At 45.4% G+C, this 25,546-nt stretch overlaps 1 protein-coding gene across 7 annotated transcripts in view; it reads right to left on the bottom strand.

Annotated features, from left to right (window-relative positions):
• The window catches only part of LOC125460255 (metabotropic glutamate receptor 2), a 93,721-nt gene that overhangs the window by 57,259 nt on the left and 10,916 nt on the right, over positions 1–25,546 (bottom strand). For 4 of the 7 annotated variants that reach the window (XM_059649525.1, XM_059649522.1, XM_059649526.1 and 1 more), the window contains exons 2-3: positions 16,718–16,868; positions 5,452–6,041 (exon numbers count right to left, since the gene is read on the bottom strand). In XM_059649525.1, the coding sequence (XP_059505508.1) occupies positions 5,452–5,913 (462 nt within the window). In that variant the 5' untranslated portion in view covers positions 5,914–6,041; positions 16,718–16,868. The remainder of the gene's footprint in view (positions 1–5,451; positions 6,042–16,717; positions 16,869–25,546) is intronic. The other 3 variants (XM_059649523.1, XM_059649524.1, XM_059649521.1) reach the window with 1 other exon arrangement.

Consider the following 25,546-nt stretch of genomic DNA (forward strand, 5'->3'; position numbering starts at 1 on the left):
ATCAGACCCTCTGTTGAAGGGTCTAGGCCCAAAATGTCAGCTTTTGTGCTCCTGAGATGCTGCTGGGCCTGCTGTGTTCATCCAGCCTCACATTTTATTATCTTGGATTCTCCAGCATCTGCAGCTTCCATTATCACAAACACACAGCATGGTGTGAATTGCATCATCAAGCTTGGCAGAAGCTGCCCCTTTCTGGCAGCCTGGTCATGAACTGTTGCACCATTTGCCTGTATTTCTGAAGAGCCACATTGACTGGAAGGGCACTGGTATCATCCTCAGGTCGTGCGAGGTGCTACGAAAATATAGAAGGGTGAAGTAGGTCCCCACAAGGAGTGCAAAAGAGACTTTTAGTGAAAGGATAGCTCGTTAAATCGGGCTTCATTTTCCATTGAGGTGGAAAAAAATTTGCCAAAAATTTTAATTTCAAGCCAAGCCATTGAGTGTCCAGGAATCAAAAAAAAATGAGTTGAGAAAGCATCTTGAGGATGTGAAGATCATACCTCCTCCCACCAACCAGACACATCTATCAAAAGTACCCATTGGAAGATAGGCTGCCTTGCAAAAGAGAGCTCTCAGCTTTATAGCTCAGTTTAAACTGCATCAAGGAGTGGCACACTGCCGCCATATCGGGTAGCACAGATTGTAGAGAAAGAAAGCAGATCAGTACCGCCATTGTTTTGGACCATCAACAGCCCAAACCATCACTTACATTCCACAATCAAACAGGGAAGCTAAGGCTGGTCCAACAGAGAACATCATTTCATGCACCACAGAACAAGTTTCTCAAATATTACAACAAAATGCAGCTCTACGTGCTAAACACCAAACACTTTCGATTGTAAATACCTTCGAATCAGCCTTTTCAGAGATGGCATTGCACACCTCTGGTGCAGGTGGGTCTTCTTTAGATCACTCATGAGGTATGAGTGTCTCTGGCCAGCCCTAATTGCCCCTTGAGAAGGTGGGGGTGAGCTGCCGTCTTGAACCACTACAGCCCATGTGCTGGAAGTAGACCCACAATGCCCTTAGGGAGGGAATTCCAGGATTTTGACCCAGGAACAGTGAAGGAACAGGATATATTTTTGAGTCAAGATGGTGAGTGAACATGAAGATGGTGGCATTCCCACGTATCTGCTGCCTTTGTCTTTCTAGATGGAAGTGGTTGTGGGTTTGGAAGGTGCTGCCTGAGGATCTTTGGTGAGTTTCTGCAGTGCACCTTGTAGATAGTACACACTGCTGCTGCTGAGCATGAGTGGTGGAGGGAGTGGATGTTTGTTGACGTGGTTCCAATCAAGCGGGAGCTGCTATGGCCTAGATGGGTGTCAAGCTTCATGTGTGTTGTTGGAGTTGCACTCATCCAGGGCAAGTGAGGAATATTCTGTCATACTCCTGACTTGTGCCTTGTAGATGGTGGACAGGCTTCGGGGAGTCAGGAGGTGAGTCACTCACTGCATTGTTCCTAACCTAGGTCTCTTAAATTTAAATCTGGGTCTCCTAGCACAGAGGTACAGGTACTACTACTGTACCCACAAGCAACTAAGCAACAGACAATAAACGGAGGCATGAAGCTTCACAAAAACACACATCACAACAAAGCTCTGTATCTCCATTATAATAACTCAGACAGTGAGGGATAATCTGACAATGTAGAGGAGGAGGAGCATCTCCATTCTAACTGCTGGCTCAAAACCCAGTGACAGGAAGCATACCAGTGTCCAAAATTAACAGCTATCCCACTCGTCCCCCTCCCAGGATCTGCGTCATCGTGTAAATGGTTAACCAGTTCTCTTGTTTGGGATGCTATGACCCTCAAGCCTCGTTGATATTTTTGAGGAGAAAAGGTGGAAGACTGAGGGAGCTAAGGGAGTGCCCACAGATAGTCTTTATGTGGACTCCCAGGATGGCATTCCATAAAATAAACAGGAGCATATAAAATTGCAGCATGAGTGGTGAAATGGGTAGGAACTTGACAGCAGTTGTAATAGGGGTGTTCGACAGTTAGCAGTTTCTGACTCAGGGATCTGTACTGGGCCTCAACTCTTCACTAAAATAACCAACTGGATGGAGTAACAGAAAGTAATGTGAATAGGTGAGCTGTTGTCACTGAATTTACTGGTGTAGGGTAGACTGGAACTTTATTTTTCTTTTTTTGTTTTCTGTTTTTTTCCTGAAGAAGAGACTAGAATCGAAACGTCGGCTTTCCTCCTCCTCTGATGCTGCTTGGCCTGTTGTGTTCATCCAGCTCTACACCTTGTTATCTCAGATTCTCCAGCATCGGCAGTTCCTACTATCTCTAGACTAGAGCCTTACTTCTTATCTTAAAGGGGCTGCAGGATAGAGGAGAGAATATGTTGAAATTGTGTAAAACATGGCAGAACAGTAGCTCAGTGGTTAGCACTGCAGCCTCACAGCGCCAGGGATCTGTGTTCAATTCCAACCTTGGGCAACTGTGTGGAGTTTGCACATTCTCCCCGTGTCTGCGTGGGCTTCCTCTGGGTGCTCCGGTTTCCTCCCACTGTCCAAAGATGTACAGGTTAGGTGGATTGGCCATGCTAAATTGCCTGCAGTGTTCAGGGATGTGTAGGGTAGGTGGGTTATCCATGGGAAATAGAGGGGTGTGATGCTCTTCAGAGGGTTGGTGTGGACTTGATGGGCCAAATGGTCTGCTTCCACACTGTAGGGATTCTATGTTTCAGGCGTTGGATCCCTTCCAGGATATTGTGCTCAATTCTGGAAAGGGCACATTAGCTTTAGGAGGGGTAGGGTTGGGGGTGCAGTGTAGGTTAACCAGACATTGGCCACAGCAAATTTTCGCAGATTAGAGGAGGACTTGTACATCCCTGCCTCTGAGCCAGAAATTCCGGATTCAAATCCGACTCTGGGACCTGATACCGAAGTGGAGTATGTTCAAACAGGTTCTGTATAGCTTAGTTAATCCTTCCAACACCTTTGGCAGACCATAAGAATGTATTCCCTTCAGTATGTGACATTAACAGCTGATCTCATTGAGAAGCCTACAACAATTATATTAATTGATAAGGGGAAAGTGGGGAGAAACTATTTCCTTTAACGGGAGAGTTTAGGTCAAGGCTTGAGATGAGTCCCTGCGGGGATGACGTTAGAGAATACTTTTTCACACCAAAGAGGAGAACAGTTCTGAAGCCCTCTCTCTATCCTGAAAAGCTGTTGGTTAAGTTGCAAAGTTCAAAACTGCAGCTCAATTTTCTGAGGCCAAAGGCAACGAGTATTCTAGAAGTGGATGGGATTAGACTGTAGATGTAATTCAGTGATGGAACGAGCTGGTAGGGTTAATGGCCTCCACTGATTATTCAGGCCCTTCATTTGGATCCTGCACTGTGGGCCCTCGGAGTCTTATTTAGAGAATGGACTGCGCGTGCCCTTTAAGCTTCAGCCCTTCTCTGTGATCCTTAGCCCTTGGCCTGTGGCCCCTCAGGTGGGCTTCTTTCAGCAAGGAGAAAATTGGCTCTGCTCCCAGTGGGACTGAATTACTGAGCTGCTCCCTACTGTGCCGACAAAAGTTATTTTAAGCACATTTCAAGCTTGCTCTTTGTTTCTCATTATCTCGCCAGAATGCAAGAGGGTTTCCGTATGCAAGCTCACGTGCAGTGTTAGGCAGCTTGACAGGTCTGCAAGAAAACCTGCAGACCCAACCGCCCCCCTCCGACCCCCGACTTCCATCGCCACCCCCTTCGTGATACAGCAAGTGTCAAGGACCACATCCACTGCTTCGTGCTGCCTTCCCTCTAATTAACCCTTCAGTGAGAGCATTAATTAGCAAGTGCTGGCTTGGAAACCAATAAGCATCACATCAACTTCCTACTGTGTGCATACCTGCAGCTAGCAGACTGCATCCAGTAACTGGCAGCTTGAAATATTTGCAGCCATCTCTGGTGTTTAGGTTAGAAATATGGTGACGGGAAATGTAGGAACATGGCTAGGCAGGCCATTCAACCCATCGTGTCTGATCTATCCTTTCAGTCAATTCTGTACCTCCTTTCCTCCATATTCTTCCACACACACCTCATAAATCTGTTCCTGACAGGACTGGAAGCCTCAATTAGCTTGGCAAGGATTGCTTGCCATGATTCTAAAGAAACACACGAGCACAGGACAGGTTTTCAGCCCTGCTCTCAATAGCGGTCTCTTTGTCCTTGAGGGAAATGGTGGAAGCAGCCGGAGCATGTCCTGCAACAATGGCAGCCGTTGCATCATGGGAAAAGACAATCGCTCCCTGGGGTCAGACTCTTCAGAGCAGTTTGCTAACTGCCTTCATGTCTGTGGCAAGGGAAATCCTACAATCTGCCTCCTCTGCTGAGCCCGAGCTGCACAACACCCTTCGCCAAATGGGTCCAGGAAGCAATGTACATAAACCTTTGGCCAGTGCCAAAACATGATGGGGACACTCATGACGCTAACGTGGGAAAAAGGCAGGAGCCCAGGATTTCCCGAGGACTTCACAGTAAGTGTACAATGTTACAAGTACACAATTGCATGAGTATCCAATTATATAGGTACACACTGACGGTATGCATGATGAACGCTGGGACTCTGGTAAGCACCAGGGATCAGAGGGAACCTTGGTGTGAATGTACATCAGTCCCTTAAGATATCAGGGCAAATGGATAAAGTACTTAAGAAGGTGAATGAGATACTTGCTTTTATTAACCAAGACATAGAGTTGAAGAGCAGGGAGGAGATGCTGGATGGTGTAAAGTGTTGGTTAGGCCATAGCAACTAATGTGTGCAGTTCTGGAATCCACGTTACAGAAGGCCGATAGCCCTGGAGAGGGTGCAGAGGAGATTTGCCAGGATGTTGCCTCGGCTGGAGACTTGCAGTTATGGAGAGAGATTGGACAGAACGGGGTTGTTTTCCTTAGAGCTGAGGAGATCGACGGGGGCCATGATTGAGGTGGATAAAACGAAGGGCACAGACAGGGTATACAGGAAGAAACTCTTTCCCTTGATGGTGGGATCAGTGACCCCGGTTAGGGGCGGAGAGGGGGTATAGATTTTAAGGGAAGGGGCAGGAGATTTAGAGGAGACGCGAGGAAAAAGAAAACGCAGAGGGTGGTCAGAATCTGGAACTCATTGCCTAAGAGGGTCATAGGGACAGAAACCCTCACAACATTGAATAAGTATTTAGATACACATTTGTGATGCCAAGGCTATGATCCAAATGCTGGAAAAGTGGATTAGAGCAGGTAGGTGCTTTGACCAGTGCAGACTCAATAGGCCGAAGGGTCATTTCCACCAGGAGCAGATCTCTATGATTCTAATGATAACAGTGTACAATGCGGCCTATTCACCAAAACACAATGTCAAGTTCTAAATGTTGCCTCAATGTGTATACCCAGAGTCTGTCTCCTGTGGTGACACAACGCGCTATGTTTCTTCACTTGGGTCAAGTTGCCAGTTCTGACTGGCCCTTACCTGAATGGACACGTCGCTGTACGAGCCCCCGATGACCCCAGTGATGGCAAATGCCTTGTCATCGTGGATGGCGAAAGATCCATCTGGACAGATGTATTTGGTCTCGTCGACTTTAGCCAGTGATGATCTGACAAACTCCAGAGACTGCTCCAGCGCATAGGTGTCTTTGGAGCAGGTGTCCAGGATGTGGGCCCCCAGCTTGATCCCAGGCAAAATGCTGGGGTCCTTGTTTATTGCGTCCAGGGCAAAGAGCATGGCCTCGAGCCTCTCAATGCCCCGCTGCTCATTGATCCTTCCACAGTCTTCCAATCCATTGCCTTTCTCGTGGACTGGGAACAAGCCACCAATCACCAGATCCCCATCGATTGCAATCTCTTTCTTCCCAGCAAGAAAATTGCTGGAGCTGGACAGGATCACCTGAAGCACGAGGTGTAGGAGATTGAGCAGCTGTGGCTGGGACATATCCAGTGTGTTAGTCGGTGAGGGGCTCGGGGAGGAGTTGCTCCTACTGAGATCTCACAGATTCCAGGAGACTGGGGTCAGTGATACCCCCCAAGCTGCGAACAAAAGGCATCATCCTAGTCCATTGGCTGTGGAGACAGGAACATCCAATTAGAGTGACGTTTGGACATTGATTCAAATATTATTGAGTCATACAGCACAGAAACAGATGCTTTGGCCCAACTCATCCACACAGACAGGTTTCCCAAACCTAACTAGCCCCATTTGCCAGCATTTGGCCCATATGCCTCCAAACCTTTCCTATCCATGTACCCCTCCAGATGTCTTTTAAATGTTGTAATTGTACCAGCGCCTACCTCTTCCTCTGGCAGCTCATACCATACATGCACCAACCTCTGCAAAAAAAAACTGCCCCCCTCCCTTATAAATCTTCCCCCCCACCTTAAACTTATGCCCTGCCCCCCAGTTTTGGACTCCCTCGCCCTTGGAAAAAGACCTTGGTTATTCTATCCATGCCCGTCATGATTTTATAAAACTCTGTCAGGTCAGCCCTTGGCCTCCTGCGCTCCGGAGCAGAAAAGCCCCAGTCTATCCCCCTTTAATCCAAACCCTCCAGTAACATCCTTGTAAAATGTTTCTCTACCCTTTCTCTGGAATATCTCAATCTCACCTTTTGCAACATATTCGTCAGCAGACTCTAGTAAGCAACTCCATGCCCAAAGAAATCCTGCTCAATGATAAATCAGGCGCAATGGCACACTGAGGAAAATTATCTTTAATTCATCCTCACTTGTTTCTGATGCAGTTCACCTTGACGCTGCTCTGATCAGTCCTACCTCCTCCCTCAGTGCTCAGGTCTAACAGTCTTCTCTGCTGTATCCTGTTAACATGCCCGGCCTCTCACTGCTAACTTTTCCAACCTTTATTATAAAGAGTTTCACACAAATTACAACTTTCAAGGGGCAGAGGTTTACCCTGTGTGCAGTTCTGGTCACCCTGTTATAAGAAGGATATTGTTCAGCTGGAGGTGGTTCAGAATAATTTGTCACAGTGTTGCCAAGAATGGAGGGTTTGAGTTATGAGATGTTGGATAAGCTGGGATGTTTTTTGCCCTGGAGCGTAGGAGGTTAAGGCGTGACCTTGTAGAGGTTTATAAAATTGTGAGGAATGTAGATAAGGCAAAGGGCAGATGTCGTTTCCCCTAGGTTGGGGGATTTCAAGACTAGGGGGTGTACTTGTAAGGTAAGAGCGGAACGCTTTAAGAAGGCCACAAGACGCAACCTTTTTACACAAAGAGTGGTTTGTGTGTGAAATGAACTTCCATAGGAAGTGACGGATGCAGGCAGTGTTACAACATTTAAAAGGTGTTTGGATTTTATACCAAATGCTTGGAGGGATTTGGGGCAGATGCAGACCAAGGTGGGACTAGGTTAGTTTGGCAACATGGTCAGCATGGATTGGTTGGGCCGAAGGGTCTGTTTCCGTGCTGTACGACTCTCTGACTCTACCTGAGGCTGGGCTTTGCCTATCCCCTTTTTATTTCCCATCCATTAGTACTCACCTTCTCTGTTGAAGGGGTTCTGTATTTCATAAATTTAGACCCCTCTGGGCAATAAACCCATTCCCTCCGTCCATCATAAATCTCTTGTCTTTAAAAATATACCTACTTCTGGGCACCTCAAGAACTGTCTGCTTCGATTATCTCTCTTCAATTGCTCCTAATCTTACACATCTCCATCCAGCTCCAGTTTCCCAGTCACCCCCTTTGTATTCGGCTTCCCTTCCAGCTTGGAAGTTGCTGGTGTATCTGTGCAGTATCCCCAGAACCCTTCCGGCAGTGTGGAGCTCAAACCCGCACTCGCTAGCCCCACTGTGTTGTTGGTCAGGATTTCCCATGGAGTCACCATCACTCTTACACCCAACACCTTTCTCCAAGGGACCCAGATCTCCATTTGACTTTCCAATATGGCTTTATCCACTTGGGGGGGGGGCACTCTCTCGTAAAATCCAGTTATCACTGGCAAGTTCCATTGAGCCATGGAGTCATAGAGATGTACAGCACGGAGACAGACAGACACTTCAGTCCAACTCAACCAGACATCTTAAATTAATGTAGCTTCATTTGTCAGTATTTGGCCCATATCCCTCTAAACCCTTCCTGCCCACGTACCCACATCCAGATGCCTTTTAATTTTCTAAAGAGAGGCGATGGCCTAGTGATATTATCACTGGAGTGTTAATCCAGAGACCCAGATAATGTTCTGGAGACCTGGGTTCGAATCCCATAAATATCTGGAATTAAGAATCTAATGACCGTGAATCTATTGTCGATTGCTGGAAAAACCCATCTGGTTCACTGACGTCCTTTAGGGAAGGAAACTGCCATCCTTACCTGGTCTGGCCTACATGTGACTCCAGACCCACAGCAATGTGGTTGACTCTTAACTGGACTGTTGGGCAATTAGGGATGGGCAATAAATGCTGCCTAGCCAGCAAAGTCCTCATCCCGTGAATGAATAAAGGAAAAAATAAATTGTACCAGCCTCCACCACTTCCTATGGCAGTTCATTCCACACACGCATCGCCCTCTGTGTGAAAAATCTTTCCCCTTCACCTTAAACCTATGGTTTTGGACTTCCCCACTCTGGGCAAAAGACCTTGGTTATTCACCCCATCCATGTCCCTAATGATTTTATAAACCTCAATAAGATCACCCTCAACCTGTGACACTCCAGGGAAAATAGCCCCATCCACACTCTATAGCTCATCCCCTCCAACTTTGGTAACATCCTTTTAAATCTTTTCTGCACCCTTTCAAGGTTTACAACATCAACCTGGAATTGTACAAAGCAGAACAGAAGCACTTAGACTGAGTTTTGAAAAGGAATGGATATCCAAAAGGCACAGTTCACCATTACCTCCCTGACCGATCACAACAAGAAGACACAACATGGCCAGACTCACTAGTCCCCCTACCATACATCAGGGGCATATCAGAGATGACCACAAGACTACTCAGGCCCCCGGATATCAGTGTAGCCCACAACCCAACGATCACCCTGCGACAGCTACTGATGAACGTAAAGGATCCTATACCCACAAACAATAAAACCAACGTAATATACAAAATGCGAAGACTGTGGGAAACATTACTTAGGCCAAACTGGAAGAGAACTGACAATAAGCATACACTAACTAGCCACCAAGAGACATGGCCAGTTCTCACTGGTCTGAGTACACAAGGACAAAGAAGGACACAAATTCAATTGGGACAATACACCCATAATTGCACAAGCCAAACAGAAACATGCCAGGGAATTCCTGGAGGCTAGGCATTCCAACTGAAATTGAACATTGAACTGGACCTAATGTACAAACCACTGAAAAACTGAACCAGATTTAATGCCCACTACTCCAGCAAACCAAGGAATATAAATAACCAGCAGGATTGAACACTGACACTGCATCGAAGGGACACTGATGTTACCTAGCAGGGCGACAAAACATCTGCAATAAAACACAACAGCTCTGCAATCAAGTCTACAACCTCATCCACAACCCGAGTTACAAATCTACTCAAAAACTTTAAATCTTTCCAACAGCAGGGAGACCAGAATTGAACGCAATATTCCAAAAGTGGCCTGACAGCTTTTGCTCAGTATCTTGGAACTGATTGACTCCAGAACCATTTCCAATAAGTTATAGAATCCCTACAGTGTGTAAAGAGGCCATTCGGCCCATTGAATCAGCACTAATCCTCCAAAAAGCTTCCCACCCGGACCCAGCACCCCCATTCTGTCCTCATAACTCTGCATTTCCAATGGCTAATCCACCTCACCTCCAAAGTCCAAGACACCATGGGGCAAATTTAGCATGGCCAATGTCAGTGTACACCAGCAGGTCCATTTCCCTGAAAGGACATCAGTGATAATAACTCAGAATGGCTTTTCATCCCCAGGACAAATGAATTGAAGCTAAATTTCACTGGGTGGCAAGGTGGGATTTGAACCCATCTGCACCTTTTCATTACTCACCCACTGCAGTTACCACACATCACCATCTCACCTCTCTCGCCACATGTACGTGAAACCCCCAAATCCTTCCACTACTACAAAATGTTCTGAGCTCTGCTTGGCTGTACTCTTGATGAGGAGGGTGCCGGTGTTCGACTGGTGTGGACAAGGTCAGAAATCACGCGACACCAGGTTATAGTCCAACAGGTTTATTCGTAATCACAAGCTTTCAGAGTGCTGCTCCCGAAGGGCTATAACCTGGTGCAGTGTGACTTCTGGCTTTGGCTGTACTTGGAAAGGTTTCATCTCCAGCCTATAGCCTCCTCTCCCTACTATCTCACACTCAGTGTCTTGCCTTCACACGGGAGTTAGATGGAAAATGGACTTTTTAGTGCCTGATTGAATGATTCCACACCGTTACTCAGCCAACCTTTTCTGCATTGTGTGTATTATAAAAAGTACAAAGAAAAACTCACATATTTTTACTGCCCTTATAACTTTACTCTCACTTCATAAGATTAATGTTTAATTCCTGAGAATCTCCAAGGCTAGCTTGCAGGTGTGGCAAGCAAACTGGAGGCAAACATCAGGTGAGCCTTTATTACAAGCGAATTTGAGCAGACAGCAAAGAAAGCTTGTTTCAATTTTACAGGACACTGGTGAGACTTCATGTGAAGTAATGTTGTAGTTTTGGCTCTCTTGGTTCAAGAAGGACGTATTTGCCGCAGAGGGTGTGCAGTGGAGTGTCTGTCGTATGAGGAGACAGGATTTTATTCTTACTGCTTGCAGTTGAGAAGAGTGGGAGACCATCTCACAGATACTTCCAAGATTCAGAAAGGGGTGAACAGGACAGATGCAGGTCCTCTGATCTGTGACGTCTAGAACCAGGCGACACAATGAAAAGGAGGCTGTTTAGGACTAAGGTGCAGAGAAATTTCTTCACACAGAGCGTGCTAAATCTTTGAAATTGTCTATCCCAGACCATTGTGAAAGCTCAGACATTAAATAAGTTAAAGAGAGAGATTGATAGATTTCTAGTTACATCAAGAGATAGGGGGATAATGTAAGAATTTTTCCTTTATTCAGTCACGGGATGAGGGCTTTGCTGGCCAGGCAGCATTTATTGCCCATTCCCTAATTGCCCAGAGGCCAGTTAAGAGTCAACCACATTGCAGTGGGTCTGGAAACACCTGGATCAGGTAAAGATGGCAGTTTCCTTCCCTGAAGGACATTAGTGAACCAGATGGGCTCTTCCAACAATTGGCAACAGATTCCCAGTCATTATTGCATTCTTAATTCCAGAGTTTTATTGAATTCAAATTCTGCCATCTGCCATGGTGGGATTCAAACCCAGGTGTCTGGGTTAACAGCCCAGTGACAGTACCACTAGGCCTATTTGCTCAACATATCGTGAAAGGTCATGATTGAGAAAGTCAAAGAAAATGTAATAAGCTGAATGGCTTGCTCTTGCTCCTCTGCTCCAATGCCTAACCCCACCTACTTTCACTCAGTCAAAGTAATTACAAATATAACAACACCCCTGTACTGACTTTGAATTCCATTTGCCACAGGTTTACCAATTCGGCCTTCTTATTAACATTTATTTTCATCTTTTTACAGAGTTTCAGTATATTGACAGAGCCTTCTCTGTTTAACGCCATCTGTAAATGCAAAGACCGAACTCCATTAATCAAGGTCCAAATGGTTAATTGATATAATGTGCAAAAGCTGTGCCAGAACTGAATCACATGGCACTGCTATCCACTACAGCCTTTTGTGAGGAATTGTTCTTAACATGTCCTGTCTCTTTCTGCACTTAGATCATTTTAAATCCAATTTGCTACTAATTCCATACCCCTCACTCTTCTCTGATTATTTCAGGTATAAGCCCACATGCAGCCAAGCCAGTGGATTTCTAAAATCTGGTTACTCCATGTTTGTTGCACTTCTTCATCCACCTCATTGTTCACTCTTGTCAGACATTCCCGTCCCATTTTCCATGCAATGTATTCTTGAAGAGTTGCTAGTGGTTTCTATTCATTTTCATTTCATCCAAATGAGGTGAGATCTTGGAATAGAACTGCCCTGGGGTTATCGCTTTGTCTCCCATCACAGTTCAACAGAACAGTCTGGACAAAACAATGAATTGGTCATTCTCCCCATGGTTGAATCAGCCTTCTGCTCACTACACAGTGGAACATTAGGAGAAGATCCCTGAATTGACTCCACAGACTATCCAGCCATTATCACATTTATGCTTTGGGATCTTGCTGTGCATGTGAAGTGCCTGCTGTGTTTCCGACATTACAATAGCAACTACTGCATTCCGAAAGTATATCATTAGCTGTAGTGTCCTTTGCAATGTGCAGTGGTCATGAGAGGTGCTAAATAAAAGCAAGTTATTTATTTCCTATTTTCCCTGTACATGTTATATTAACTGGCCTGGGATTAGGCAGATGAGCTTTGTTGTAGTTTTTGGAAGGTGTTTTACATTGATCATGCTGCAACCCTCAAACATTCTCACTCACTTGATGAGAAAGACAGTAATAAGGAGTAGCAAAGGAAAAGAGATAAAGTTAAAGGCTGAGACAGGAGCTTCAAGGAAATAGCAGATTGTAAACAAACATATCTTCAAAGTGGGAGATACAACTGCATTGCACAAAAAATAAAATTTAATGAAAGGGAATAATTAAAATTAACTTATATAAGAAGTGAAACAGTACTAGAGAAATGAATGGGGTAAATCACTTATAAATTGACTGGAGCTGCAAGGATAGTTAATGTGCGGGTTGTAACATTCTAAAAATCCTTCAATCCTAGAACAGTCGCAATGGTTTGGAATGTAGAAGACATAATCCCACACTTCGATGAAAGGGGGAAGACGGAAAACAGGGAATAACTGGCCATTTAGCCAGACATCCATAGTATGGAAAATACAGAAATCCTTTTGTAATGTAGATAAAATCACAGTCTGATTATAGAATCATAGAATCCCCTACAGTGTGAAAGCAGGCCATTCAGGCTATTGAATTCACAGGTACTGTACATGATTTTACGGTTAGAGCAGTCAGGCACAGTGTGCAGTCTGTGTGGATTAGAGGCTAGGTGCCAGCTCGGCATGGGTTGGAAGACCACTGTTCTGGCCTTTTATTTCTGCAATGCTGGACATTTTATTTCTCGATTTCTAAAGAAGCCATACCTAGGCACCTTTTTACCTAAGATGGTGCTGTAAGTGGTGATGTATAAACTTTTCACTGTACTCATTTGAGTAGTTGAGACAATAAAGGCTAATTCATTCATAAAGCTAATTCATTCATTCATCTGGTCTCATCCAAAGGACATTGTGTTTGACACATTAATTAGGGTGTTTTTTTTTAAAGTTTGTAACAAGCAGGGTGGATAAAGGGAAAACAATGGATGTATTATATTTGAAATTCCAAAGCTAAATGATGAGGGACTCTGTAAAAGATCAGGGCGCAAGATTAATGCTGGTGGGGTCCAGGTCTCCTCTAAACATGGAGAGGGGTCAGGTCACAGTCAGAAAGGCAGAAAGAAAGAGGAATGGAGCATTCTCAGTGAAATATAACCTGCTCCATTTTCTTTACTACTTGGACTAGTGGCCAATGTGAAGTCATGGTTACATGATGCACACTTAGCCCATCTGTCTAAAAGTAATGATGACTCTGTCTCATAGATGTTTGCAATCAATGAGTGGGGACATCTCTCATTTGTTTTCCAAACCCTGCCCCTAATCATGCCCAGAGCAGTGTGCAGTTGTGGACTGAATGATGTTCTGAACAGACTGTCTATCCTCCAGCAATCAACTTACCAGTGTTTGGAGATCGTGTATTCTTTAGTAGTCTACATGCCATGGCTCATTCTGGGACCTGGTTTACAATGTGTTTCACCCTTGTTACGGCATTAAGGGATTACTGCACTCGATAGAGGTGATTTTTCAATGAGATGTCAATCTTTTGCTTGCCTGCTCGGGTGAAGTTCACTGCTTTGAAGAAGCAATATTTTGTTTTGTCGAGGCAATATTTGCCTACGTTTACCACCTCCTTCCCAATCTCCATCAATAAACAATATTACATTGCTGTCTGTGGGACTTTACTTTGTGCAATAGGCTGCAACATTCTCTGTAAAACAACACTAACCACTTCAGAAGAAAAGGGCCTCATTGGCTGCAGTGGACTTGAGATGTCAAGGTGTCATGAAAAGTGCTATGTAAATTCAAATCTCTCTCTATCTGAGCAGAATTGAGATGGTCAATGTGACAGAGATATTTTGCGCCATCCCTAAGAGTACATCCACCTAATCCCAGAATCCCAAGACCAGCGAATCCTGCCCCGTACTTTGGGCCCAAAATGTTAACTGTGCTTCTCTCTCCACAGATACTAGGTTTCTCCAGCAATTTCTGTTTTTGGCTCCTCTGTATTTCTTTGAAATAGGTCAAACCTTATTATAACCCCACTGATAGCCACACAGGAGCCTGTGACCTTTGCAGTGCAGGAACTGAGGTGCTGTGGGATTGAGCACAGTTCTTTCTATCTATTTTTTTGTTTAGAAAGACTGTTATTCTGGGTGACTGGAGCTAGTTAAACATTAGTTGACTAGGCACCTACACAGCACGGTGCTATCATCAGCCAGTGACAAGTATTGTGGTGGTATTTATGCTGCTTGGGGTGGTAGTGTGTAGGGATTGTTGACAGCGTGAGCTCTGACACTGACATGATAGTGAGCCTGAGCACAACAGGACACTCTCCCGACAGCACAGCCACCAGCCCCACAACGGCTGCATCACCATCAACAGCCTCCCAATCAGAAGCAGGGACAGCAGACAGAACCGAGGGCCAGCTCCAAAAAGACCATAGGAGTAGGCCATTCAGCCTGTTGAGTCTGCTCTGCCGTTCAATGAGATTGTGGCTGATCTGATAATCCTCAGCTCCACTCTCCTGCCTTTTCCCCATCGCCCTCACCCGATGAAATGTCTATTTCAGCCTTCAATATACTTAATGGCCCAGCCTCAACTGCCCTTTGTGGTGAAGAATTCCACACATTCACTCTCTTCTGAGAGAAGAAATTCCTTCCCACCTCTGTCTTTAATGGGTGACCCGTTATTCTGAAAATTGTACCCTCTGCTCCAACAAAGGGAAGAGAGCTTTGAAGGGAACAGAAACCTAATGGCGCAAAGTCAAAAGGGGCACCGGAACACAGAAACTGGGATGGGGTACAGATATATATGTGCACATAAAGCTTTGAAGGTGAAAGGACAGGTTACTAAAACTGTTAAAAAGACATGAGGGCTCGTGACACGCACACACACACACACACGCACCATACAGCACACACACGCAGCGCACACACACACATGCAGCACACACACCACACACACACACACACACACATGCAGCACACACACTACACACACACACACACACACATGCAGCACACACACCACACACACACACACACACACACACACACATGCGCAGCACACACACCACACACACACACACACACGCACACACACGCACACACATACACACAGATGCACACACACACACACACACACACACACATGCACACACACACACACACACACGCACCACACACCACACACACGCACACACACACACACACACACACACGCGCACACACATACATACACACACATGCACACACACACACACACACACGCACACACACACACACTCACCACACACAAGCACCATACACACACACACACACGCACGCACCACACACACACACACACACACACAGACACACACCACACACACACACAAAAGCACCACACACACATGCACACACTCACATACACACACTGTGAACCATTCCGACGTCAGTAGGAGGTGGGACTATTCAGGGTGCTGCACATCAGGGCCCAGAGGAAGGTTGTGAACAACTTTTAATAAAGTGACCCCAGGACTGAGAGAGCTCAGTGCAGAGAGGGAGCAGAGACAGGCTTGTCTCCAGAGGCTGAAGGGAAAATGAATGGATGGGTTACAAATTATGTTTTTTTTGTCCAGTAGACTCTTGTACAGGCAGGACTGTCAGGGGATTAAAACTCAAGGCAACTGGCAGGATGAGTGAAAGATTTTACGGGTGCAGTGTTGTGACCTGGCATATGCCAGTGGACAGAATAATGGCAGCCAAGGGCACAAACATAAAACTTTTCAAAGTGAGTTGGTGAAATATTTCAAACAAAAAAAACTCTGCAGGACTGTTGGGGGAGAGAGCTGGTAAGCGGAAAGAATCTCTTTGGGAGAGCTGGCGCACGTACACGGGGCTGAATGGCCTCTATCTGAACTGTGCGGCTCTGTATCTCCCTGAAACATCACTGAGAAACTGACTCCAGTGCGAGGGGCCTTAAACAAAGCTCCAAGCAGGCTCTCAATATTGAAAACCATGCACAGGACTGTTCTCTAAGACCCAGTACAGCCTTTTAAGAATGAGACAAATCAGAGAAGCTGTCCCCAGACCAGCAGACACATCTGGGCTTCTCAGCTTTGAAGAGCGGGAGCCAAAAAAGTCAACTTCAAGAATACCTTACTGTCTTAAAAAGCTCATGCCCCATGACTCATAAAAACACCAGCACTAATCCTGCAAAATGCCAGGGCTGAATCCGAACAGGACAGAAATCTGTGAACACCAAGAAGGGACCCTTATGAAGGTTCCAGTTGTCATAGCGATTGGACATCAACGATCAAATTGCGTCGCCTGTACAACATGAGCCTTATGCTGGTTCGTATAAGATTGCGAACACTTACCAGAGTTTGGGGAGAAAGCCGAGGTCTGTGCACCGTCCAGCACGAGGTAACATTCGCCAAACCCCCTGCTCAGCTGGTAGCAAGTGTCTGAGACAGCGAGCACAGTGTCACTGACAGCAGCTTTTAAATTAAGCACGTCCAGAAGTGGGAGCTGCAGGATAGAAAACCAGTTACAGCCTCCACTCTGCCATTGGGAGGCAATCCCTGAAGTACCTGCCCAATCTGCATATCGCCCAGCCTCATGATGCTCACAGACTGCGTCCGTGCCCACTGCTAAAACCCTTGTGTGTTCACACCCTCTCCCTGCCCAGCGCTAAAACTCTTGTGGGGCACAGCCAAACACTCCAGAATTGTAACAATCTGCTTCAGCCACATAATTAAAAAGCAACAAGGTGCCAACTGCATTTGTAACACGCCTTTTAGCCTTGCAGAATATTCCAGCCTTGACTGCATAAGGTCTCATTAACACCATCGGCATCTTCATTTAGGAAGGTATGAAATTTATTTTAAAACAGGCATTCTTTCTCCCTGTGTTCATGGCTGTGCATTGTTGCTTTGTGTCTTTCAGCGTATCTAGAGGGATTGTTCAAACTGGGGAACGGAATGGTTCGCAATACAGGAACCACCATCCTCAAGAAACTCTCCCAGGACAACAATAGCATGGGGTTAGATACAGAGTGCAGCTCCCTCTACACTGACCCCATCAAGTACCCCCAGGACAGGGACAGTACAATGTTAGAAACAGAGCAGCAGCCTCTCTACACTGTCCCCATCGAACTCTTTTAGGGCAATGATAACAGGATGTTAGATACAGAGTAAAGCTTCCTCTACATTGTCCCCCATCGGCTCCCCCAGGACAGGGGTAGCATGAATTTAAATACAGTGTACAGCTCCCTCTACATTGTCCCCATCAAATACTCTCATGAGAGGGACAGCACAGTGTTATGTACAGAGTAAAGCTCCCGCTACATTGTCCTCATTAAAGATTTCCCAGGACAGGGGCAGCACGGTGTTAGATACAGAGTAAAACTCGATCTACACTGTTGCTATTGTAGTGATTGTAATGAGATCAGCCAGTTGGACCTCATAGAATATAGGGTGTCCTGAGTGAGGGCTGTTAATCTGTTCCATTCAGGGAGCCCTGGCTGACAGATAAGAACAGGAAGATCTGACATCCTATTTTATCTGTGAGCTAGCTCTGTGGGAGCTGGATCAATGTCAATGACTTTGCAGGTTGATTTGGTGATGGGATACTAGCCTCAGTGGAGGTATTTCAGTGCAACTGACGAAATCCATCCAAAACAGATTTTGAGTTACGGTAAGCATTTCTGGCAACATGCCACCATTTGAGAAGCTTGACTCATTCAATCCTGCTGTTGATGACTGGGTCCAGTATGTGGAAGGAATGTATTATTTTTCCCCAGGCAAATGCCATTGGGGCAGATGAAAAGCAGCAAGTAATTCTCCTGGCAGCTTGCGGGCCTGCAGCTTTTTCGGTTGTTAGGAGCCTTATTTTCCCTGAAGCACCAAACACTAAAACCTTTCAAGAGTTGACAGTTTTAGTCAAGGAATAATATGACCCCAACTTTCCTCTAATTCTCAGACGCTATTGGTTTTACTTGGCAATTTGAGAACCAGGAGAGTCTGTATCAGGATTTTTGATGAGGTTAAGATGACTAACAGAGGCATGGGTTATTGGTTTATCCCTATGAGATGCTGAGAGTGTCTTTGGTATGTGGGATAAATTATGTATCATGCAGAAGTGCTTACTAGCTGAAGCCCAGCAGGACTTCAAACTGGCACTACAACTGTCATTTTCGTTAGGAAATGCAGCAAGTGCAGTTTTTGGGTATCCCTCACCAGGCTGACTGAGTTTGGAGGACACCAGTTGAGTGAAAGCAATTGCATAGCCTCACGTGGGACATATCTCGGACAGAGGGACCCTGCGTCGGCCCACCCCCAAACTCCAAAACAAAGCCAAGCCATGGCCAAATGATCCAAGCTGGTAAGCCATTGTAATTGCAGCTAGAACACCGACAGAAGACAACAAAGGAGTCCATTAGACCTAAACTGAGTAAGAGAACTCACAGGCACACCTTGGAAAGCCCACCTACAGTCAATTTAAAGCAGTTAATCTGCTGAGCAACATCCAAACCAAAACCAATTTGAATAAATGTCTGGTTACGTGGCCATCCAGCTCTAATGGAGGTCAACATCCGTGTACCCATTTCAGTGATGGCAGAACCACTCTTTAACAAAATTCACTCTGGCCTGCAACCCTTAAGTTTGCGCAAGTCCTCGTCTAGACTGAGAACCCGTACTGGGGAACTTTTACAGACTAAGATTCTAGTCTTCGGCTCTAGTCTCTTACGAGAAGTTGCCGGTTCAGTTACCTCAGATTGTGGTAAAAGGTTCGGGCCCAAGCCTGACCAGGTGGAAATATTGGCAAAGGTTCACCTTGATTGGCTCAACATTTTTTTCCATGAGAAAATGGCTGCCTGAGTGAAGTCCTACTTAAATACCTGGAATTTTTTTCAGGAAGGTCTAAGGAGACAAGACCACCTGGCATGTTGACCAGGAAGCAATCCCATGATTCTGCAAGGCCTGCCCAGTGCCATTTGCATTATGGGTAAAAGTAGAGGCAGAAACCAGGAGGTTGAAAAGTGAAGGAATTATCAAACCCAGTGCAGTTTGTGGGATGGGCAGCACCGGTCGTACCAATTGTGAAGCCTGATGGGTCGGTTTGCCTTTGTGGAGATTTTAAACAAACGGTAAACTGCTGCTCACAGCTGGATAAATACACAATAAAGGATTTATCTGCAAAGATTCAGGGGGCCTGTCCTTCACAAAGCTGGACATGAGCCATGTGTACCTGCAATTGGAGTTGATGAGGATTCCCAGAAATATGCTACAATTAATACCCATAAGGGCTTGTACCAGTATGTGAGACTGCTATCTGGAGTACCATCAGCCCGTACCATTTTTCAGCAGATTATGAAAAACATTTTATTAGGGCTAGCCCAGTTCGCTATTTAAGTAGATGATGTGCTAATAACAGGGAAGGCCAACAAAGAGCACTTAAAGAACTTGGGCATAGTCCTTAGACATTTCTCCCAACTGGGTGTATGCCTTAAAAGGGAAAAATGTGCATTCCAGGTTTCCTGAGTGACCGACTTGGGCCAAAGTTGACAGGACCGGGTTACACATGTTGAAAGATAAAGTGAGGGTGATCGAAAGTGCACTGGCTTCGACCTCTGTCCCAGATTTAAGCCTTTCCTTAAGGTGGTGAATTATCACAGAAAGTTTGTACTGGCCTCCATTTGCATCAACTCCTAAAAGGGTCAGCCTTGGAAATGGCCACATAGACAAGACATAACTTTCAGGGAAATGAAGAAACAGCTATCATCCTCTAAGGTGCTGGCACACTATGATCCCAGGTGGGACCTAGTATTGACACGTGATGCACCCCGCTATGACATTGGAGTAGTATCGGCTAATACATGGCCCAATGGAGAGGAAGACTCAATAGCGGATACTTCCAGGAATTTGGCAAATACAGAACGTAAATACAACCAGATAGAGTAGGAAGATTTGGTGGTCATATTTGGAGTCAGGGAGTTCCACCAACACCTTTCCGGATGTAAATTTGTCATAATAAGGGTACACAAACCCCTGCCAGGCCCGCTTAAAGAGGTCAAGGCAGTGCCATCCATAGCTTGCTGAATTCAGTGGCGGCCTCTCATACTAAGTGGGTAGAATGACAAGTTGGGACACTGTCTAGGAGGCCAAGTAGCAAATGTGGATATGTCAAAGCGCCTCCTGCTGGCACATACGTTGCTGGTGGCACCACCACTGGAAGAGTCCGCAATGGCTTCAAATTTTCTGCACACATTTCTGTCACAGCTGACAGCATCAGCCTATGGATGCAGAAAGATCCGGTGCTGACAAAACTGAGCTGGTATTGATGGGGCAAACTAAAGGGCTGTCACTAACAGAATCAAAACAGTTTTGGGTCCGGATCACGGTAGAGGACAGCGTATTATTATGGGGAGCAAGAGGGATTGTCCAGAGTAGAGGCCACCACTAGGTACTGGTTGTGCTCCACCTGGATCATCCAGGGATTTCCGAGATGAAGATGTTGATGGCAAGTTATGGCTGGTGACCACTATTAGATACAGACATAGCCGTGTTGGTGGGGCACTGCCCAGAGTGCTAACAAAGACTGAAGTTACCATCAGCAGATCCCACACGTTTGTGACAAGAACATGGAGCTCATGAACGGACCTGCATAGTCAACGTTGGCTAAACAGCACCTTTCATGGGGTCCATGCTCTTAGTCATTGTGGAGGCCCACTCAAAGTGGCTGGGCGTGCATAGAGATAATAAGAAGTGCAGATGTTGGAGAATCTGAGATAACAAAGTGTAGAGCTGGATGAACTCAGCAGGCCAAGCAACAGTTTTTGCACTCCTAAGATGCTGCTTGGGCATGCATTGAGTTCAGTCATCAAACACAGGGACAATGATAGAAAAACTACACACATGTTTTGCAATACATAGACTTCTAGAAGTATTGGTCATGGATAAGGTCATAAATAAGGGGCCATTGTTCACCAGCAGGAAATGGGAGTCTTTCCTAAAGCTGGATGGTAATCCTCATAATGACAGCTCCACGGCAGTCCAAATTTTGAAGGCAGGAAACAACCTACAGCTTCACTCGATACCAAACTGTCCTGGTTCCTGTTTGATTGTAGGACCATCCCTCATGCAACTACAGGGACAGCTCCAGCAGAGTTGTTGATGGGGAGCAAACTCCGCACCAGGTTAAACCTGATCTTCCCAAACTCGAAGGGGAGGGTGAAAAAGCATCCGGAATGCCAGTGCCAGACACAAGACTCTGCTACGTGAGAGAGACTGTTTTGCTCAGGGGACAAGGAACCACAGGGATGGGCCTGTATGGCTAAGAGTTATGGTCAACGTGAGGTCAGGTGAGGTGACACACAAAGGCCAGGGAGGCGAGGCAGTATTGAACAAGCATGATTGGTGCGATTAGGCTCAGCATAGAGTGTGGGAAGCAGAGCAGGAAAACAATTAAGACAGATGAAGTCCTGCCAGGTTACATGATGAACAGTAGGACACTGGGAAGTACTGACAATCAGAGGGACCTTGGTGCGCAGGTACACCAGCCCCTTAAGGTATGAGGACAGATAGCTAGACGTTAAGAAGGCACACGGGGTACTTCCCTTTATTAGCCAATGCGTAGATTTTAAGAGCAGGGAGGTTATACTGCAACTGTATAAAGTATTGGTTAGGCTCTAGCTAGAGCATTGTGCATTGTTCTGGAATCCACATTATAGGAGGGATGTGATTACATTACAGAAAGTGCAGAGGAGATTTACCAGAATGTTACCTGGGCTGGAATGAAGCTGCTGGATGAAGGCAAACCAAGTTAAACACAGCTCCACATTTGCATCTTGTTCAAACCACCGAGCCAAGAGAAACTGAGCGCTTGCACTTTTTTTTAATCGCACCTGGTAACTTCTGCAAACAACACCAAAAAGCAAAACTCTGCAGATGCTGGAAAACTGAAACAAGCACAAACTGTGCTGGAGAAACTCAGCAGGTCAGGCAGCATCTGTGGAGAGAGAAACAGATGAAAGTTCTGACTCCTCTTCCTCATCCAAGCCAGTGCATTTCCTCCGCATCCTCTGTCTTTATGTTGATATAAGTCCTTTAAGATAGGGCAACCTCCATTGCATTTCACAGGACTCCTATAGGACAACATTGACATATCGCTACAGGAAGGGTAGGTCAGACATTTCTCTGCCTCTACCCATCTCCAGGCAGCGTACTCCAGGACATAACAATCTGTTGCCAAGAAAGCTTACCCTTTGTTTCCATAAATGGTTCTTTTTATCAATGATCTTAAACTTGTGCATTCTGATTATCAACCCAGAAATGAGCAAACATTCGACTGTAGCGATAACACTAGCGTTAAAATGGGTTTGCCTTTTGAATATATCATTTACAAATCTCACTACCCAGCACACACTCATCCACTCATTAACAAATCGAGATGTGCAGCCAAGCAGTTTGAGTCGGGGCTGTGGGCTGGGGTCACTCTCAGAAACTGTCCTTCTGTCATTGTTCTTTGAATTCAATTGCCCACCACGAGTTTACACCTTAGAATCAAACAGCACGGAAGCAGGCCCTTTGGTCCAACTAGTCCAGGCTGACTAAGTTTCCAAAGCTAAACTAATTTGCCTGTTTTGCCCCCATAGCCCTCTCAAGCTTTCCTATCCATGTACCAGTTCGAATATCTTTTAAATGCTGTAACTGTACCTGCATCCACCATTTCCTCTGGCAGGTCATTCCACACACAAACACACACACACACACACGCGCGCGCGCACACACACGCACGCGCACACGCACACACACGCGCGCACACACACACACACACACACACACACACACACACACACACACACACCACTCTGTGTGAAAGAGTTTCTCCTTTCACCTTAAATCTATGCCGTCCAGTTTTGAACTCCCCTAGCCTGGGTTAAAGACCTTTGCCATTCACCTTATGTATGCCCCTCATCATTTTATAAACCTCTATAACCTCAAATTGCCTACACCTCAGGAGAAAAAAGACCAAGCCTATCAAGCCTCTCCTTCAGTCTCTGTAACATCCTGGTAAATCTTTTCTGATCCCTCCCCAATTTAATAAAATCCTTCCTATAGCAAGGTGACTGGAAATGCACACAGTACTCCAAAAGAGGCCTCACCAATGACCTGTACAATCGATGAGCTACCTCCTTCAAATGACCAACTTTTTGAAAGACTGAGTGTGTAGGAGCCCTTGAGATGCAGTGGTAGCATCCCTACCACTGAGCCAGGAGTCCAGGGTACAAGCCCCACTTGTTCCAGAGGTGTGCCTGAACATTTGTTTGAAAGAGATACTTTAATGTACAACTGAATGGCTTGGAACTATGGACCTCAAAATGAATGAGAGGTCAGCCTCAATGTTGTTAGTTTTGGCCAGTCTGAAGGAAGTGGAATATTTTCTTCTCTGAGAATACACATTGGGTTTTTAATCACCCTTTCACACCTTTCAGCATCAGCATGAATAACACTGCCCTCATAATACAACACAATAGTTGTGACAACCTTCCTGGTTATTAATATCACAACCCTCCCACCCAACTACATGCGTCTCTGGAACAGGTTTAGAGATACTGCTCGTATCAGGCTGCAGTGTGAAGTGAACATTACTCCATATCTGATGATTTGTATCTGATCATCTGTCTCAAGCTTCGTGTCGAGTACACGGGTACTTAGGAACAGAAGAAACCAAATATTCTCTCATTCCTGTGATAATGGGAACTGCAGATGCTGGAGAATCCAAGACAACAAAATGTGAGGCTGGATGAACACAGCAGGCCCAGCATCATCCCAGGAGCACAAAAGCTGACGTTTCGGGCCTAGACCCTTCATCAGAGAGAAGGGTCTAGGCCCGAAACGTCAGCTTTTGTGCTCCTGGGATGCTGCTGGGCCTGCTGTGTTCATCCAGCCTCACATTTTATTCTCTCATTCCTCTCATTTTCTCATTCGAGGAAGCAACTTAATAAAAGGCTGGTTGTTATCCCCTCCAAGATCAATACATCTGAAGGAGATCACATCTGTACACTGCACTCCAGCAGCAATGATTTCTTTTTCTACTTTTGTAGTCTAGCCCCTTTGCAATCAAGATTAGCATATCATTTACAGTTCAGTTTTTCTGTACTTACCCTATATCTCTCTGTAATTTGTGTATACAGATTCCCTAATCCTCATAATGCAATAATTTACTGACCCCTCACCTTTTGAAAAAGAACATTCTGCTTTCTTATTCTTCATATTAAAGTGTGTAACTGTACACCTCTCCATATTATTTTTCATCAGCCACCCTCTTATCCAATCAACTAATCTGTCTATATCCCTTTGTATTATTCTTATAGGTTCCTTTGCCTCTCAATGTTAAATAAACCTGGATAAACAGGGCCCCTCTAACTCACTGAGCTGTTTTACAATCGCAGAGGTCCTGCAGAGCATTTAGTCATTTCAAAGTTGACCACTTTATTCCACTCTATTTTCTGTTAATCAAGTACATGATCCATGTCATTATATCATTCCATAAACCCTGAGCTTGTGGAACAATCTCTTGTGTGTCAAGTTATCAAATGTCTTCTTAAAGTGGCACATCTGCTGGTTCGTCTGCATTTAACTTACTTGCATAAAAAAAACTCTAAACACCAAAATGCAATTTCCCTTTCAGAGAACTGTGTTAAGTCCTGATGGTCAAGTTGAGATTCCTCAAGAGTGCTGTTGCCTTATCTTTAGTAATAAATTCTAGTATTCACCCTAAGGCTGACCCTCTCCTTTCTTCAACAGCAGGATAATGTTTACCGACTTCCAATCCAGGGAATGGGTGTATAATTTTGGAGATCGGCACTAAAGTTCCCACTATTTCTCCATCCATCTCTTCTGAAACTCTAGAATAGGGGCCTTTGGGCTCAGGGGTCTTTAGTCCCACTAATTCTTTTGTTCCTTCATTCCCTGCAATTTCCAGATGCCCATTGTGCCTTCCACTGTGAAGATGGAGACAAAATCCTAGTTTAATTTGTCGCCCATTTCCTTTCTGCATCTCCGCTCAACCGCGCGCCCCCCCCCGCAACTGTACCACTCTATTATGATTTCTCCTGACTCTGCTTCCAACCACTTATACTTCTGTAATCTCTCCCCTTTTTGAATTCATGTAGAAGATTTTACAATTTTTTTTGGTTTTGC

The sequence above is a fragment of the Stegostoma tigrinum genome, chromosome 11 (assembly GCF_030684315.1).
Source record: "Stegostoma tigrinum isolate sSteTig4 chromosome 11, sSteTig4.hap1, whole genome shotgun sequence".
Classification (NCBI taxonomy): domain Eukaryota; kingdom Metazoa; phylum Chordata; class Chondrichthyes; order Orectolobiformes; family Stegostomatidae; genus Stegostoma; species Stegostoma tigrinum.